The sequence below is a fragment of the Mus caroli genome, chromosome 11, assembly GCF_900094665.2.
Source record: "Mus caroli chromosome 11, CAROLI_EIJ_v1.1, whole genome shotgun sequence".
Classification (NCBI taxonomy): Eukaryota; Metazoa; Chordata; class Mammalia; order Rodentia; family Muridae; genus Mus; species Mus caroli.
Genome location: NC_034580.1, coordinates 6,166,855 through 6,187,240, shown reverse-complemented (window position 1 = coordinate 6,187,240; position 20,386 = coordinate 6,166,855). Strand labels below are relative to the sequence as shown.

General features: G+C 40.4%; 1 protein-coding gene across 1 annotated transcript in view; it reads right to left on the bottom strand.

Annotated features, from left to right (window-relative positions):
• Positions 1-20,386, bottom strand: part of Abca13 (ATP binding cassette subfamily A member 13) — a 471,059-nt gene that overhangs the window by 168,999 nt on the left and 281,674 nt on the right. The window contains exon 43 of the mRNA XM_021177120.1: positions 1,319-1,589. Within this exon, the coding sequence (XP_021032779.1) occupies positions 1,319-1,589 (271 nt within the window). The remainder of the gene's footprint in view (positions 1-1,318; positions 1,590-20,386) is intronic.

Here is a 20,386-nt window from a genome sequence, read left to right as displayed (position 1 = left end):
GTGGTGGTGCACTCCTTTAATCCCAGCACTCGGGAGGCAGAGGCAGGCGGATTTCTGAGTTTGAGGCCAGCCTGGTCTACAAAGTGAGTTCCAGGACAGCCAGGGCTATATAGAGAAACCCTGTCTCGAAAAACCAAAAAAAAAAAAAAAAAAAAAAAAAGAAAAGAAAAAGGAAAAAAAGAAAAAGAAAATCCTTGAAGCCTGCTTGTGGACGTTGTACATCGTGGTGCGCACTAGGCTCCGCACCACGATGTACAACGTCCACAAGCAGCATAGTAATTACTTAGGCCAAGTCACACCCAAACACAGGAATACACAATGGCCTAGGAATTGACTAGCATTGCTTCAGAGCATTCTGCTTGTGGACGTTGTACATCGTGGTGCGCACTAGGCTCCGCACCACGATGTACAACGTCCACAAGCAGGACCATGTCTGGGCTGGTAGTCTTGGTTCTATAAGAGAGCAGGCTGAGCAAGCCAGGGGAAGCAAGCCAGTAAAGAACATCCCTCCATGGCCTCTGCATCAGCTCCTGCTTCCTGACCTGCTTGAGTTCCAGTCCTGACTTCCTTGGTGATGAACAGCAATGTGGAAAGTGTAAGGTGCCGAATAAACCCTTTCCTCCCCAACTTGCTTCTTGGTCATGATGTTTGTGTAGGAATAGAAACCCTGACTAAAACAGGAACTATAAGAAATACAATTATAAAAGGAAAAAGTCAAAGTAACCTTAATATGCAGATAATATGACTCAGTATGTAAGAGACCCTGAGGAGTCACCCAGGAAACTCTTAGAGCTGATAAGTACTTTTGGCAAGTGATAGGCACACCTAGGACTGACATACAAAAGTCAGTAGCCATCCTATATACCAATGGCAAACATACTGAGAAATAAATCATGAAAACACTTTCATTCCCATTTCTCTGAGTGGAGCACAGGTGGCCCAGTAACTTTCCTCTTGGACCCCCTACCAAAAGCCTCACCTGTGTGAGAAGGAGCCAGTGATTCATTGGTCAGGACCAGTCCTGTCTATAAGCTGCTGTAAGTCAATCCTCTAAAGAAACTCTCAGGTTATACTTGTGCTCTGGCCTCAGAAACAATAATAGTGTTCATATTAGTGGGGAGGGGCTAGGAACCAAAGCCAGAGCCTTAACCAAGCAAGGCAAGTCCTCTACTTATATGAGAATTCTTACCTGATATTAGAAAAATAAATAAATTGATGTCGTTGCTGTATGACATCATCAACTTGGGCTTCTGCAACAACACAACCATAAAGTAGCTTGTATTCAATAGAAAAACAAAAAACAAACAACGTTTCTTACCTGAAGAAGTAAGTTTCTGCAGTCTCATAATGGCCAAGTGTAAGTCTGAGTGGAGGGTACGTGATGGCCAAAGGCTGCACCATGAACAAGCCCATGGCCAAGGCCACAAAGAGCACAGGCAGCAACAAATCTGAGGTGGTGCTTTTCCAGGCTCGAAGTGTATGCAGTAGCCGCTTCCTCAGGAGTGCCACTGCTTGTCCCAGAAGTAGCTGGCAGCCACCTATCGGCTCAGGCAGGGCCCCTACTGGTGGAGTGCTCAGGGGAGAGACATCTGTAGGGGATGAAAGATAGACAAAGTGAGCAGCATGCAGATGGATGGAGTTCCTACTCGTACTTGGTTCTGATGAATATCTCCAATTATTCTGTAGGGACCCTGGACCATACTTCTAAAGGATAACTTCTCTATCCAGACAACCACTTCTGGGCTTTCCAGATCCCTCTTCTGGTCACGGTACTATGACTAGGGACACTAAACATAGGGACAAAGTAGTGCTGGGTTCCCTGTGACATTGCTTCTGAATGAGGCCAGTGAGAATAGACCTCCTCTGGTGTGTTTATTAGTTGAAATGAAGCTTGAAGCATAAGTGAATTCTGAAACACCAAAGACAGAAGTCAGGGGTTCTGTGAGTCCCACCCCTCTGACTGAGCTGGCTGAGGAGAGGAATACTGAAGAGATGCTCTCTCAGATGCACCCGTTTTCCTCCTCATCCCTCCTGTTCTTCTCTTCTGCCATTACGTTGAGTCTTTCCTGGGAAAGCTGTGGATTGTGAGAATGTGTGGGATATCAGAAAGGACCATGTCACCTGTTTTCCTTCCTGCCACCTGCCACAGCTCCTCCTGTTCCTTCCACCTTAACCTACAGGGAAGAGAGCTTCTCTCCATCCAGGGACAGATGCCAAAAGTTCCATGCCCTCATTAATCCTTCCCCTCCCACCTTCCTTTGTGGACAGCTTCCAGGACAGTATAAGATGGCACATAGAATTCGAAAGGAAGATGTAAGCTGTGGACCAGTTATGTGTGGTTCTACAAGTATTTCTCAATGGAGAACATCTGTAGTCATCCATATGTTCTCTGTATACTTGTCCCAGGGAAGTGGGCCACAGCTTCCTGACAAGACTGCCATTGATAAAAACAAAGGCAAGCCTAGGGCTGAGGCTTCAACCTGGTCTTGTGTGATGAATGGACTGGCTCAGTCACCCCCATGAGCAATTGTTCCCAATGCCTAAGGTTCTTCAAGCAAAACAAACCCAGTGTGAAGCATTTTGTAATAAAAGTAGTGACATCAGAGAACAGCTGTAGGAACTGGTTGTCCTGTTCACAATCAGCAAAGTAAAAGGCAAATTAGCTCTACAGTAAAATAAAACAGAAACCACTTTTGAAGGAGCAATTATTTGTGGGAGACCAGCTTCAGAAGACCAGCACTGCTGATGCATGGTGGTGTGAAACTGCATATCTGTATCATTTCTTTATATGTCTGGGGTATTAAATGATGATATGGCAGGTATTGGGTTATTTGGTTCCACTCCCCCCCAAAAGAAACACATACCAGATGGGTTGGGATAAACATGAAAAGAAATAATGTGACACAATGGAACATAGTACTATGATCCAGATAGGAAAACCTTTCTGTGTAGGAAGGAGAAAGTTCAGACAGTCTTTAAGCAGACAGTCAAAGCAGGAGATGCAGCTAGTATGCACTGTGTTCTAAATCAGTCTGGGATAGCAGAACACAGGGTGTCCTTGTAGCATGTAGCAGAATAGGAAGTTAACAGTGGTCAGAAAGAAAGGCCAGGACAGCTCTCTACCCAGGACTGGAGATGCCTCCCAACAGTGTTCTCTGGTTAGTCTTACACATCATACTGTTCAAGCAGGCTTGAAAGCACAGAGCCCCAAGCACTAGATTTTAAATGAGGCTAAACAACAGATTTATCTGGAAACTTTAAAAATGCCAATTCCCTGGCATCACTTCAGAAAGCCATCTGAAGCTCAGACAAATGAATGTGCTCATTCTGACTTCCCTGCTGCTGAGGCTGGCTGTGGTAATATTTAATGCATTATCAATGGTGGCCCAGATGTGGCTCTCATAAAGCACTCACCTCAGCCAATACAGACGCATTACTGCTAGAAAAGGACTAAACTAAGCGTGACACTTTCACTTCTGTGAGGCTGCACAACACCTACGTTCAGTATTACAAGCAGTTGCACTAGGACAGCTACATACATGAACCAACTGGAGATCAAAGATCTGAGAGGACATTAGGTTGTATGCTTTCTGAATTTCTAAATGCAATGTTTAAGGTAATGGCTTGAGGATTTTGCTGGCTTTTGACAAAGTAGCTCTGTTAGATGAATGGCTTGTTCTGCTTTGTTTCAGGAGGCACTGAGGGGCTCCAGGCAGGTCCTATGACAATTTTTATCACTCCCATGGTCATCAGAAGTCACACCCACAAACATACCTTTATGTCATCTTTTGACATCACATCTGACCACCCACACTCATAAATTATGCACCTTCCCATACGTGTGTGCAATAGGCAACATAATTTGTCATTTAAATACAAAGAAAGAACTCATCAAATGTCTAATCAGAAAGTTTGTCCTGGGCATGGGATGAGTGTGGATGAAGAGATGGAGAAATACAGGGAAATACGGTCCATGTTGCCAGTGACCTTGGTCACTGATGAGCCTTGTGATCACCGTAGTCGGGTGGGATAAAGCCAGCCTTCAAAAACCTGGATGTGAGTCCTCACTCATACTGTGTGACTTTTGAAAATCATCATAATCCCTCTGAATGTTATCTCCTCAATTACACAGACAGATTTAAAATAATTTCTCTCTCCACATAATGAAGTTTATTAGGATATTAACAAAACCATCAAAACCAGGTACAATATTGACCTCCAGTTACAGTAAATGTTCATCAGACAGCCTCAGTAAGTCGATATAAGAAAGGTGTGTCTCCTATCAAGAAAAATAGCTCCACTTTTCCATATAAGTTAATTGGATATAAATGGGAAAAATAAAAGGCTAAGATACATTATAGTTATGAATCAGCCACCATTCAAATATTCATGGCTAAACTTATAAAAGCATTCATATGAATAATTTAATAGACAAAATTAAAATGCTGGACCAAATTGTTATGAATTGTCTTATTTGACTTATGAGTGCAATTATATTCAAGGACTCCAGTTACATCTACAATTATGTATTTCCATTTACTCAGACCATCAAATTGCTTAGGGAAAATGTCCAAAGATTTTTTTTTCCCTAGCAGTAAAGAGATGACTGTAACTCTTCAAATACAAGCACCTGGTGGAGCACTGAGCTGAAAATGTGAACTTTTTGTATGATGTCCACATTACCTACAACACGGACACTCTGGAAGATTTAGGATGGAAGTGTTGCCAGTTTAATACTTTCATGTTAATAAAATGAAGTGCTCAAAACAAAATACTCATAAAGTGCCTGATTATGCAGTTCATGGAAATTTTAAAATAGTCAATTGATATATATTATAAGAGAAGGCAGTAATTTGGCTCCTCAATTCATCTACATGACAAAGATTGCAAACAATGTTAACACCCAATGTTACTGAGTACTCAAGAGAAAGGGTCTAGTTATTCCTGGTGAAAGGACAGATCTGGAAAATAACGTCTATAAAGGAAATATAGCTCTCCTTGAATTTATTTCCAATTCCAGAGCTATGTTAATTCAAAACGGTAGGTCCATTGGCTGTGCTGAGTGCGGAGGTTTACTAGAACTTACCTGGAACATCAGCAGGAAACTGGAAACAGCTTACTGTCTAACACATGGGACTAATAGGACAGGTCACACTGTAGTCTAAGCACTTCTTACCCTCAATGTGTGGGACTAAAAATAAATATTTAAGGCTTCACATGTTTTTCAGTTTGTGGATATTGATTTATGCAAAATGAGGAGGGGCCCTCCAAAGCCAAATTCCAAATCCATTGACCTTTCACAGTCATCCTATCTGTAATGCTAGAAGGTAATTTTACACAAACCTTTCGATATGTCTGGACTCCACATGATAGCAAGTGGAGCATTTTTCCCATGTGACATTGAGTAAGTACTTACAGATTGCAGTCTGAAGAGACGTATGGATTTGGATCAGTACACTTAAAATGTACAACAGTGGGATGCATTACTCTCTTAACAATTACCATACAGAGAATATTATTCAAGTCTATAAATGAATAAGAACAATTGAAATAGAATTATATTACCATTTGAAAGACAATGTTTGCACAGAGACATAGAAGAGAATTCCATTCTAAGGATGGAAAGGGACACAGCCCTGCAGCATCAGAGTATACGTGGCTCGCAGCATCAGAGTATACATGGCTCACAGCATCAGCAGCACATTAACCAAGACAAGGGGCATCAAGACATGTGCCTACAGAAAAACTCATATAGTATGAAATGTCACAAAATAGCACATGTAGAATAAAAAAAATCTATTAAAGACTAAATAAGAAAAACGTAAAATTTTAATGTGGTTACTTTCAGGGAAACATTGTCTTTTGTCAAATTATTACATCTCTATATACTACTTCACACAGTAGAGGTTCTTCATATCTGGCTCCACTTTACCCTACATGCAGGCTGATATTTGTGTGCCAAGATTGTGGCTACTTCCATTTCTTCTTCACCATGTTCTGTATTATTTCAAAACTGAACATTCATGTTGTTATCTACAATCATTTTTTGTGAAAATGATATTCATGTTCAAAAATGAAGAACACTTTATGAGATACAAACAAGATAATTCTCAGTTCATTTAACTACAGAGCTTCTCCTAGAGATGGATATTCAGAATCTCATAGTAAAAGCTGGAGGTGGGAGCTAAGGCCTATAATACAGAGCTCTGGAAGCTAAGGCAGAAGGACCATGAGTTTGAGGTCATAGGCAAAGACTTTGTGTCAAGCATAGTAGGAAGGTTGATAATGTAGTTCAGTTACAGAGAACATTTTTGAGACCATGAAAATCCCTCAGTTCAATTCTCAGCACTTCCAGAAGCATCATGCCGTTCAGTATTTCATATATTTGTAATTGAATATGAGTTAGATAAAGTTATAAAATAAATTAAAATTTAAGAAATAAAATATAGCCTTTATTTCTATTTAATTCTACTGTAGGTCTTTACATTGAGGATGTAAATAAGGCTCTCAGAGGACCTTTCAGTCACAGATACAAATGAAGCAACATAGTAGAACACAGGCCCTGGCAGGTCATAGGTATTTCTCCATAATGCAGCCAATGTCAACAGGGATGTCTGTTGACAGCTTAGGAAGGGGAGAAAAGCAGGAATACTGCTGGAGTACCTGAAGGAATCTTATGACACATAACAGAGATGGACCAAGCTGCTCAGGGAAATATGAGTGTTTTTCTCTTCAGCAAACTTGTCATAAACTTGGGTTTCTACATGATAGATATGAAAAGGCATAAGTGCCTGGATTATGCTCATCAACTCTGTGGGATGAATCTAGTGAGCTCAGGGAAACCTCAGTCAGATGTGTTTCCTTGAGGAATATGTTTTAATAAAATAACTAGCTACTTTTAAGATGGATTTGAATTCTGTAAATGTCTCATATAGACATGACCTAAAGCATGTCAACATGCCTGAATTCCAGTGTGGCTTATCTGATCTCTTTTCTCATTGTGGCAAGTAACAGTCCCTCAGTTCTTTAATTTATTTGATGGGTATGCCCTTCCCCCAGCCTTGAGCAGGCTAAATAGACCTTAACTGTTTGCCACTGTTGGACCAGAAAGACCCAGGTGGAGTCAATTTCTTACAGGAGTAGACTGCCCGATGAGCTTGTTTTGCAACTCAATCCAGGTGAAACAAAGGATGGGTCTGTGGGCTCTCCCTATATAAACACAGTGCTGATTATTAAACTTTGAGCCTTGAGCAGAAATTTTTGTCTTGACTTCATCCTTTTCTGTCCTTTTCATTTCCAGCTCCACTTCCAGGTAATCCAGTTCATGCATGGCTGCTGGACAACTACAGATGGGTTAGTCTTCAGTCTTTGTTCGGCTTTAAAAATACTTTTTGAGGATGTGGAGAAAGAGGAACACTCCTACATTGTTGGTGGGATTGCAAGCTTGTACAACCACTCTGGAAATCAGTCTGGCGGTTCCTCAAAAAATTGGACATAGTACTACCAGAGAATCCTGCAATACCTCTCCTGGGCATATATCAAGGAGAAGTTCCAACCAGTAGGAATGACACATGCTCCACTATGTTCATAGCAGCCTTATTTATAATAGCCAGAAGCTGGAAAGAACCCAGATGTCTCTCAACAGAGGAATGGATACAGAAAATGTGGTACATTTACACAATGGACTACTACTCAGCTATTAAAAAGAATGAATTTAGCCGGGCATGGTGGCACTTGTCTTTAATCCCAGCACTCGGGAGGCAGAGGCAGGTGGATTTCTGTGTTCGAGGCCAACCTGGTCTACAAAATGAGTTCCAGGACAGCCAGGGCTATACAGAGAAACCCTGTCTCAAACAACAACAACAACAACAAAACAAAACAAAACAAAACAAAAAAAGAATGAATTTATGAAATTCCTAGGCAAATGGATGGACCTGGAGGGCATCATCCTGAGTGAGCTAACCCAATCACAAAAGAACTCATATGATATGTACTCACTGATATGTGGATATTAGCCCAGAAACTTAGAATACCCAAGGTACAATATACAATTTGCAAAACACATGAAACTCAAGAAGAACGAAGACCAAAGTGTGGACACTTTGCCCCTTCTTAGAATTGAGAACAAAACACCCATGGAAAGAGTTACTGAGACAAAGTTTGGAGCTGAGACGAAAGGATAGACCATCTAGAGACTGCCATACCAGAGGATCCATCCCATAATCAGCCTCCAAATGCTGACACCATTGCATACATTAGCAAGATTTTGCTGAAAGGACCCTGATATAGCTGTCTCTTGTGAGGCTATGCCGGGGCCTTGAAAACACAGAAGTGGATGCTCACAGTCAGCTATTGGATGGATCACAGGGCCCCCAATGGAGGAGCTAGAAAAAGTACCCAAGGAGCTGGGGGAATCTGCAACCCTATAGGTGGAACAACAATATTAACTAACCAGTACCCCCCGGAGCTCGTGTCTCTAGCTGCATAAGTATCAGAAGATGGCCTAGTCGGCCATCAGTGGAGAGGCCCATTGGTCTTGCAAACTTTATATGCCTCAGTACAGGGGAATGCCAGGGCCAAGTGGGAGTAGGTGGTTAGGGGAGTGTGGGGGAGGGTATGGGGGACTTTTGGGAAAGCATTGGAAATGTAAATGAAGAAAATACCTAATTAAAAAAATTAAAAATCAGGAGAATTGAAAAAAATACTTTTAATCATGAGAAGGTTGCCCAAATCATGGTTAAATTGTCTTAAACTTACAACTTCTATTTTCCATTTAACTAAAACAACAAAATCAAGTGTCTTCTTCTTAGGAAACAATAGAGGAGAAGATGGAAAATAGAAATCCAAAACCAGAATCGAAAGAAAAGCCAAAACCAGGACAATATTTCTGTGGTCCTTATATAGCTACTAACTCAGCATAAATCTCAAAATATAATTATTTCATAAATATTGTGATATAGATATGTAAATTTGATCTTTAACTTTGGCTAATTATATTTTTCAAAATGAGTTAGTGATATTTACTTCTTTGAAACAGAGTCTATGGGGAGGCTGCATTTAATCTAAATAATTTCATGGGTGATTTCAAAACATTGTCTTGGCAAACTTTAATAAAACTTTGTCTGCTCATCTTGTTAATGACCATATTGCTTTTATAATGCCATTTTTCTTAAAATCTAAAAATAAAAATCACTAGGTTTTCACGGAGCAGTCTTCTCTGTGTCCTGCCACTGACATCTCAGAGCCTCAATAGCTGCTGTGTCACTGATTTCATTCTTTGAAGCCAAAATGCAAAAAGTACTTGTTGGGAGCTATTAAGACAACACAATTGCCCTGATCTCTGAATTGGGCCTCTCCTCCCCCACCCTCACGAGGAGTAAAGGGTGTCAAAAGCAAGCCACCACTCCGAGAACAACCACAGATTGTTTCAGCCCTAAGTCAGCGCCGGCTGTCCTGACCTCAAGATGTACCCTGATATCGCCAAGTTCCTGCTTCCCCATGTAGTCGCCAAAAGAAAAATTCCAGCTGCCCCATTCCTCCTGCTGAGATGTACTTCTCCTTTTGCTTGTGCATTTAAACCTTGGGCCTGGCTAATACAGTGGGACCTTGATGCCACTCAGAATGTTTCCTTGTCGTTCTTGCACTTGGTCCTTGTCTCTCTCTATCCCCCCATTTGGTTCTTAGGAGAAGGTCCCCTCAAGACCCTCGAATAACTGGACCTGCTGGACGGGTCAAGTACTGGATTAGGAGTTCACCATGGAGCAAGGTTATCACTTACCCAAACCACTATTTTTATTATTATTATTAATTTAAAAACTTAAAAATCCTTCTGATTTAGCTCACTTTGAACAGACAACAGCTCAACCTTCATGAGACCAAAGATATATACCATATACTGCCATATACATACAAAGATACATGCTGCCACTTTAGGATTTTGAACCTGTGCTTCCTTTGTGATTTTAACTAATTGTTATGGTAATGGTACTGGGTGCCTTTGCTGTAGCCCAGACATGATTTCCACATGTCTTTGTTGCAAGCCCCAATTCTAATCGCATGTAGGAGGCAGTGTGAACTGTAGATGAATAATACATGTGTCCCACTGTATACCCTCTGAATTTCTGAAAGTAGCTAAATAAATTTTAATTATTTATTTAAATAAATAATAATTCTTTAAATAAATTTTAAAATAATTTTTTTCTGCTAATTCAAACAGGACCCCTTGAGGAAGCATCTGAGACACATGATAGTCAATAAATATAACCAAAATAAAACTAAAACTCTCTCTGCTTTTAAATCCTCTCTTTAGTCTGCACTCTGTTCACCCCCTTGCTTTTCCCACCACAACCATACATCTTTGTCTTGATGGGCACTGACTTCATCTTATCCTCACTTTTCAGGACATTCTCCACCACAGTGAAATAGTCTGAAGTCTGAAGAATGAATAGACATTCATCAAAGAAGGATTTAGCATTCTTATCTATCACCTTCCTCAGCCAAAGTTCCCCTTTCTCCTAAGCTCATTCCTAGCTACATAAATAATACATCACCACTTCTCCTGGTTCCTTTGACTATCCATTCTCTGAACTGTCAATCTTGCTTACAGAATTTATGCATTGTGTCATACTATGACTGTTTGAACCTTTTATGTGAGCAATGTACTATAAGTAGCAAGGTACTTTATTCAAGGGCCATGCGTCAAGAGCTTTTAAAGTTGGCCTCCGCAAATTTCACTTTGCAAGCATGGTGGATCGGCATTTTGCATTCGGGTGAGAACAGAGTTGGAAATGCTGAGCCATGCAGGACTTGAGTGAGGGTGAAGAACACAATCTTCAAATCAGTAACAGGGTCTCCACCTCAAGAACACAACAGAAGATGCCTTCATGTCAGTAATGGGGGCTCCACCTCAAGAACATAACAGATGATGCCTTCATGTCAGTAATGGGGGCTCCATCTCAAAACCACAATACAAGATGCCTTCAAGTCAGTAATGGGGGCTCCACCTCAAGAACACAACAGAAGATGCCTTCATGTCAGTAATGGGGCCTCCATCTCAAAACCACAATACAAGATGCCTTCAAGTCAGTATTAGAGACTCCATTTCAAGAACACAAGAGAAGATGCCTTCAAGTCAGTAATAGGGGCTTCATTTCGAAGACACAATCAAGAAAAGATGCCTTCAAGTCAGAAACAGGCTCCATTTCAGAGTAAATTTTTTTAGAGTATGAGGAAATAAAAAGGCTAAATATTTGACAAAACAAAGTCATGTTTTTCCACTGTGGTCTAAAGAGATAAATGCGGCTGCTTACAACATCCCTGGGCACTTCTGTTTACTAGGGAGAAGATGAGATTTAGAGAGCTATAAAGAAGATGGAGTAAGCTGCAAAACTCCAAAATCTGCACTGCTTTCACATGGAGAACTGGTGTGCCCCAACTACATGTGGAAAATGATACAATATAAAATTTTAATTCGTGAACAAATATATTCAAATATTACATAAAATTACTCCTAGGCTATATACATATGTGCTGAAACATCAATGAATTTTGTGGTTAGACTTGGGATCTCATCCCCATGACTTCCTTTTATGTTTATTTAAAAACTCTAAAATCTAAAGTATTTCTATTCACAAGTACTACACTGGAAGCCAGGTCAGGTGGCCTGTTCATTGTGGCTCCAGCAACGATGTTAAAGTTAGAGAAGAAATTGATGAAACCCTGGTGGACTTGTTCATCACAGCATGCTGTAGAGAGAGATGTCAGGAAAGGTTGCCTCAAGCTAGTCACATCCTGAATTATCCAAGATGCCCAACCATTACTTTGAGGCAATGGCTACACTTAACGATGAGTGAAGCACACCCTTGTCAAATATTTCACACAAAGATGATATTCCAACTCGGAAAATGAGGATTGGAACTATTCATCACCAGCCCCGGGAGCTTTTTGTGGCAGCTCTGATCTGCATGGTGACAAGAATTACAGCCTCACACTCCTTTCTACTTCCCACTGCCCCTGATAGAAGTCCCTGCTTCCTGGCACCTGCCACCAGTGATTATCCTGCCCAAGTCTATTTCAATTCCATTTTATTTTGGCAGCCTCTTTACTGCAGAGCACCCTGCTGCTAGCTCTCTGCTGGTTTTAACTAACTTGGAAAACAAACCTTCTTTGGCATGTATAATTGGCAGCATCCATGTTCCCTCCCCACCTTGCTTGCAGGGATGGAGAGTTTTGAAGTTCAAGGAAATGTGGACAAAGAAGAAAAGACAGTCCTGTGGATTTAACACCATGGTGAAGCCTGAGAGACACACAAAGAATTTGGAGCAGCTCTTTGAAGAGACAGTAGATTACAGCAGACCTTCCTGGGACAGGCTGTGCAAACAGGATTGTCTTAAAAAGCAAAGGAGAGGTTGCAGACCCTTCAAATTAATCACTGCCAAAATTGCTTTCCATCTGTAGAAGTGGTAGCAATTAGGAAGGAAATACAGAGGATTACATTGCTGGAGAAAAAAAAGGAAAGGGATTTTATGTAAAACACTCCTGACAAGCCATTGAGCTAAAAATTTAAATGTGATCTCAGGTCTCAATGAAGGGATGAGGCTTCATACAAAGGACAGAAAGAAGAAAAAAAAAGAAGAAAAAGAAGAAGGGAAAAGCCAAGGCAATTGCTTGAATAGAAAAGCTAGCCATTCACCCCAGCTTTACTCAACATTAGCTTTGTGGTCTTTCACACGGAAACCAGTGCCAGAAAACTATTTTTAATACTGACCACAGACCATTTAAATCAGAGGGAGCTGAGGTGGCATTCAAAACAATAAATGCCACAGGGTGTGGTGGTACCCACAGCTCTAACCTTAGCACTCAAGAAACTGAGTCAGGAGGATCTGGAGTTGAAGGCCAACCCAGCCAACATAGTGAATCATGTTTTAGAGAAACAGAGGTGTGAGGGGGTGGGAGGACAAGAGTCGGGTTAGAGGGGGTAGGGAAAAATGAAGGAGAGGTGGAGGGAAGGCAAGTACCCAGAATGAAAGTCTGTGAAAACTGGATGTAAGAATATACTCAGGTGACTTTAACCTTCATTTAAAACTGCATTTTTGATAGACTGTAGCCATAGTGATTGGGCCTCTGACGTCATGCAAGTCGTTCATTCCGAAACCCTAATGTGAGCAAGGAGAGGCCATGTGGTCACAGCTACCTATTCTTTTCTTTTCTTTTCTTTTCTTTTCTTTTCTTTTCTTTTCTTTTCTTTTCTTTTCTTTTCTATTCTTTTCTTTTCTTCTCTCTCTCTCTTTCTCTCTCTCTCTTTCTTCTGCTTCTTCTTCTTCTTCTTCTTCTTCTTCTTCTTCTTCTTCTTCTTCTTCTTCTTCTTCTTCTTCTTCTTCTTCTTCTTCCCTGCCTAGTCATTCACCTGGTCAGTTATCAAGAAGCATGCATTCCACAGAGCAGTATGAAGTACCTGTGAAAAGAGCAGTAAATAAGAAGGTTCCCAGCTTTTCTGTCTCACAGTTAACAGCCTTTCAATGGCATTGGTATTAAGCAAGCACAGTGACTTAAATTTGGCTTGCTCTGTGTGGTGAGATAAGAGAGGACCACAAGATCTTCTTAAAAGGTTTCTGGATGGTCTGGTGAGTAGGAGCCACTTTACAGAATGGACAATTAACTCACACAAAGATAATCTCAGAGCAGGCAGAGGACAGAGCTTGCAGGCAGGGAGATGAGCAGTTCTAAGGATGCTGAGTGCCAGGGCAGCTTGTCCTGCTGAAGAAATGGAAAGTCATATATGAAAGGAGAAGATCCAGGATCTGCTTTGTATCTTCTTAGTAGTCTATGGACAGAATTTGGAACCAAGAGAACAGAAGTTATCAAACTGCTTTAAGAGAGAATCATGAAATCAAATAATTTAAAGAAAGACTAGAAGCAGTGGAGAGAATGTTCTAATGGTGACCCAGGGAAAACTGGATATGGAGAGCAAGAGAATGGTTGGTTCATGAATAACTCTGATATTACTGTTTGTCCACTGACTACAGCAATGGAATACTACCACACCAAAAACAAAAAGGAGAAAATAATTCATGGGCAGGCAGTATAAGTTTGGACATTGACTGGTACAGGTACCTTGGAGATGTGTAGAATGTCGATGAAACTGTGTAGAGCAGTGGTTCTCAACATTCGTACCACTGTAGCCCTTTAATACAGTTGTTCATGTTGTGTTAACACCTCCACCACAAAATTATTTTGTTGTTGCTGCATAACTGCAATTTTGCTATTATGAATTGTAATGTAAATACATGATATTTGATATGTGACCCTCCCCTAAGGGACTTGCAACCCACAGGTTAGAACCGTTGGTGTAGAGGCAACAAGAAAAGCATTCTGAACTGATGTTACATTTCTGTTCAGCAATGGCAAAAGCTGAAACAGGGGCCTGTGGGAAACCTGGAAAGGGAAATGCGAACATCTACGAGTGGCTGAGGTGTAGAGCTGGATGGGAAGACTGTAATGAAGAGAGCAAACTGAGGAGGAATTATATTCTGAGGAAAATTAAAATGCGAGCTATTAGAGTCCAAAGACAACCTTCCTCTAAAAGAGAGAGGTCACTATTACCACAAAAGGACAGCTGCTGCCTATGAAGCTGGTGACAAGTTGGTCACCAGTGAAATCAGAACAGGGCCCTCCCAGTGTGATCATGGGTGATAACAGAGACCTGAGTAGACACAAGCAGGACAGGAGCTTGCTCAGTCCATTATGCAGCTCAGGCTATGACAGCAAATTAGGCAGCTTAAGGCACAGACACTCACTGCCTGTTTTAGAGGCAGGAAGTACATGGTCATGCCACAGGGATGTTTTTCTATGAGACTTCTCTCCTTGTCATATAGATAGTATTTTGTCCCTGTATCTTAGACCTCTGCTTTTATTAAATTCTACTTGCATTCTTTTGCATGTCATGGCTCGATCACCTCCTGCTAGAGCACAGGTTATATTGGATGAGCATCTATCCCTGTGATTTCATTTAACTGCAACCATAATCAATTATTTTAAGCATTTTGTATTCAGGACTAGGACTGGGGCATTGGCATATACAAATTGGGATGGAATGTAGTTGAGTTCACCTTAGCAATGTACTGCTGAAAAGTAGCAGAGAGCAACTAGAACAAGAAGAATTGGTTATTTTAGGAAGAGCAGGATGAGACCTGGAGGTGTGTGGATAAACACCACCTTCTGGGAGCTTGTTAGAAGGACATAATGTGGTCCCCTCCCAGGCCTACTGACTCAATAATGTATGATTCAGCTTAGTCATCTGAGCTTAACAAATGGCAAGTCATCATTTTGAAATGAGGCCACTTTTTTTTTCCTGCAAGCTGATATATACATACATACATATATTTCCATATGTATTACACATCATTAACATATGTATTACATATTGATTTGGAGAAAGATAGATAGATAGATAGATAGATAGATAGATAGACAGACAGACAGATAGATAGAGTATAACCTCATAATAAACCTTCGTTTACTAGGCCTAGGGAAAGCTATTTCAAAGAAAGAAAAATAATCCAAAGAGACTTCATGACAAGTGTTGTGACTACAAAGACAGTTTTGTGTTAGAAACACTAAGGTTTTGTGTAAGTCAGATAACCACTCTCAACTTAAGTCTACTTACAAATTAGCAGTAAGGATCAAGTAAGAAAGAGTGAATGCATGGAACGACCCAAGAATCAAGTCTGATAATAAAAAGATGATAAATTCTTTTGTCATTAAAAAGTGACTTCCACCCCACTGTGTAGACCCAGCAACACTAGGTTGTTCTAGAAACCAAGGCATCAGTCTTCAAAAACCATTTCCATTGAGCTGCTGGGTCCCCATGATTTAGAAGTATATATTTTATGTTTTATTTTGCCTCCATCAATCTTTTTGAGCAGTGAGTTATTTGAGACCTGGCCCTTGGAAGATATACAGCTTGTGCAGAAGGAAGGGACTCCCACAAACAGGTGTAGCCTGAAGCAGTTATCAACAGGAGTCATCCATCACCATGCCTATAGAATAGAGAGCCTTCCTTAATAGTTATTCTAAGAACTGAGTTCATCTAGTCTATATCTTACAAAAGGAGATGTGGCTTACTAAATCAGCATATTTAGGGGATTGTAATAACAGTCTCTCTAGCATCCTGACTTAACATTCTTCTAAAGGCATACCTACTGAGGAACATAAATTTTACTCATATTGAGTTTTATGTGAGGATTTTATTGATTGCAGTAAAAACTGGCAAACGTAGATGATCTCAAACCAAATTTGATTTACCATGTCTTGGTCTAATTTCTTAATTAGCAGTGAAAGACCTAAATGGAGTTTTAAATTATGTTCTAGGCCAAAACTTTGTAATTTAAATAATGAAATTGTGGTTTTTATAAGATGTTAATACTAAAAATGGAAATGGTTCTGTTTCCTGAACACTGTGCCTTTAAATTCAGGCCCCCTATTTTCACACTTCATGTGGCATTAGTTTTTAGCACACATTTCATTTGTAATATATTTATACAGATTTCTCCTAATATTCCCCAGGTTAGGAATGTGTAATTATCATTTGTAAATAGATGTGTTATTACAGTGAAACATTTATAGGGAGATGCATTTGTATTGTGTGTTATTCTAATAACAGCATTTACACTCCTGTCATATTTCTTTAAATAACTGTTACATACAAAAGTAATTAATATATCCTAAAAGAAATTAATCCTCAAATTTTAAGCCTTTAGATAAAAACAGCAAAAACTGAAAGCATTTAACAGGTATTTGTGGGACAAAAACAGGTTCCACATCTGCTCGGAGCTAGGGCCACTAGGCAACGCAGACAAAGGGAGTTTGACTGCACGGACCCCAACAAAGGGAGTTTGTTGGGCGGGCATTGGACTGTGAGAAGTCGCAGGATCCCACTCTGAGGGTGAGGAGGGCGCAGTCTGGGGTCCCTGTGGACCTGCCTGAGTCAGGCTCTGACTCTCCCGCACTACAGATGCTGCTGGGTACCACGGAAGAGCCAGTTCTGGAGTCCCTGGGCCACATGGAGGCCAGGGACAACAGGTTCTCACTCTCTGTCATCCCAGACACCACTGTATGTCAGGGAAGAGCTGAGAACTGAGTGAGAGCCCTCAGGCAGACTCTGGCCCTGGGGCTGAAGGGAAAGGGGCAGAGAGGAGAGATCTCTGACAGGTTCCTGTGGGGAAGAGAGAGTTTGGCTAGCTAGGCAGCTTGCTCAGCAGGCAGCTTGGGTTGGTGGTGTCTGTGGCTGGAGCATAGGGAGGCCTCCTGGTGGGAGTTTAGACACAGCTCTTTAGAGAGAAACCTGTTCCATTGCTCCAGCACAGAGGGTTCTAATGAGAAGAGGCAGTCCATTGTTTTAAGGCATTTATTGTAGAAAGGTAGCGAGGAGAGAGTAGGGAAGTAGAGGCCCGCCATGGACATGTGGAGAGAAAGGAGAAAGGAATGGTAAGAGGAGGAACGAGAGGGTAAGAGAGAAGCAAGAAAGTAAGAGAGCAAGAGAATAAGAGGTAAGAAAGTGAGGAGGGGGCAAACAGCTCCTTTTATAGTGGGCTGGGCCATCCTGGCTGTTGCCAGGTAACTATGGGGAGGAGTCTAGATATAATACCAGGAGCTTGGGGCATGTGACTGATGACCACATACCTCTCTGGGGGGGTGGGAGTGGGGACTGTGGGAGGCTGTAGCTGTCACAGGAACCAGGGGCCCAGGAGGGGTGGCTGAACACCTTCTGTCTCTTAGGGTCACCAGGATTCCAGGCCTGTGCTCAATTGAGGACCAGGCTGTCTGTGCACAGCTCACTGCCCCACAGGTATGCACATTTTATGAAAAAATTATAGGAACAATAAGACAGAGACAAACTATGATATATTATAATTATGTTAAATTGCATATGTATTACATATGAATCTCAGAGAAAAAAAAAGGTTGGAAAATATAACTACTCCATTGCTTATATGAAAAATTTTGAGGATATTTGTTTAACTGTGTTTTAAATGCATTTCTCCTAAAGTAATGAAAGCATCCTCAGGTGAGTCATCTGACTTGAGGGGACCCTGAGGAGCCTGTAGAGTGCCCATCACTGTTCAGCCTCACCTGGGTAATACACAGGTCTGTGTCTTCCGGTAGTATGGCAAAACTTGACCATTTACTACAAAATGTGCACTGTTGTGTCATTAAAACTAAACTTAATGCAGTTTCCATATATATATATTTCCATATATATGCATATATATGTATGGATATAGATATAGATGATATAGATATAGATACACACACACACACACATATATAAAGCTCACAAGAAAAGCTAAAGGAACAGCGTTATTAAACAGGAAATCCACTTGGCTGTTAAATATAAAGGGCTCAAGTGACAAAAGTCAGTTCAGGATGTTGTAATGACCAAAAGCTATAATGATTCACAGATTCTCAGACCCTGTCTACCACTTCCTCCTCCTGAGCATGACTGAGACGTTGCATAACATAGTTGTTGTTGCTGAGATTCAATATGCAGGTGTGATGGAAGTCCTCAATCAATGCTTAAAGCAGATTTTCTTGCTCACTTTGCAGAGGAAAAAGCCACTTCTGGTGATTGTAGTGAAGTTAAGACCTGGAGGTTTAAATAATTTTATAGCAACTCCAGAAAATTAAGATCTGTATCAGACAAGAAAACCTTGATTGCTCTGTTCAGAAGGAAAGAGGGGATGAGATAGAATGAAGAGAGGGAGAGAGGGAGGGAGGGAGAGAGGGAAGGAAGGAGAGAGGAAGGGAGAAGGGAAGGAAGAAATTTTCTAGAGGCAGAAAATACAATAAATGAATTGGGAGGGAAAAAAATCTCAGTGTATGTAACTAGCACAGGAAATCATCAATGAACTTTAGAGCAGTCATGAAAGTCTCTGGATCTGAGAGACAAAAATAAATAAATAAATAAATATGGAAAAAAAGAATTCAGAGTCCAGAGATTCAAAGGAACCAGTGTGTGTATGTGTGTGTGTGTGTGTGTGTGTGTGTGTGTGTTTAGATTTACAGAAGGAAAATTATAAAGCAGAAATATCCCAAAATATAAGGGAACAACAATGTACAAAAGGTATTCAATGAGTTCCTGGGAGCAGAAAACTGAACATCTACTAAGATACATTACAAACAAGCTGCTGAGCACCTCAGAAAACTCTGAAAGTTGCATGGGAAGAGACCTATCAGTATTGGGAACCAAAGGTCCCTCAGAGGAAAGTGAGAGGCAATAAGAAAACATTCAAAATAGGAGAAGTATTTCTGTCAATTGATTTTTATACTCGGCAAAAATGCCCTTTAAAAATGAAGGTAAATTAGATGTTTATAAATAAACAAACAAAAGCTAAACACATGCATTACTAAATGGGTGGCATTCAAGAAATATCTTAGGGTACCTTGAATTGAAGTTGAAGTGAAACAATGACTGAGTAACAAAACACAAGCAACCCAAAATGTAATCCCAAAAATACATGGATTAAAAAAAAAACAAAAACAAAAACAAAAAAAAACCCAGTAATTTGTAATTTGCCTTATATACTTTTCATTCTCTATAGAGCTTAAAAGGCAAAATCATAAGCAGCTATAAATCTGTGTAAATGAGTATACAATAAATATATAAGAATACCATTTTCATCCAGGTGTGGTGGCACATGCCTTTAATCCCAGCACTGGGGGCGTGTGGGGGCAGAGACAGGAGAATTTCTGAGTTCGAGATCAGCCTGGTCTACAAAGTGAGTTCTAGAACAGCCAGGGTTACACAGAGAAACCCTGTCTCAAAAGAACTTAAAAAAAAATGCCATTTTCACAAAAATATCAAAAAATGGGTAAGGTTGGCTTACAAATACTTTCTTTGTGATTGAAGTCAGCTTAGAATTAATTTAAAACAGATTATAATTCTATGATATACAAAATCGTATTGGCAACAGCTTAAATGAATAAAATACATATAAATGAAGATTTAAAACAGAAAAATAATGTCACTACAAAAAATAAATATAGACCAGTCAGTAATAAACAAATGGGGCAAAGAGGGGTAGAAAGTCCTAAAATACATAAAATAAAAACCAATATGCTAAATAACTACAACCATACTGAAATTATCTTAAATATGAATGAATTAATATTTATACCAAAAGACACAGAGTAAATACCCTGATTAAAGGTAGACTTCAATTATATTCTATCTACATAAAACAAATTTTAGGCTTATGAGACATATAAGAAAACAGCAAGAGAATGGAAAATATATGTAGTACCAAGAGTAACCAAATGAAAATAGGGGAGAAAAGCACCGGGGTAGCTAGGGCGCAGGGTCGGCTGACACTCGCCAGCTACCCACAAC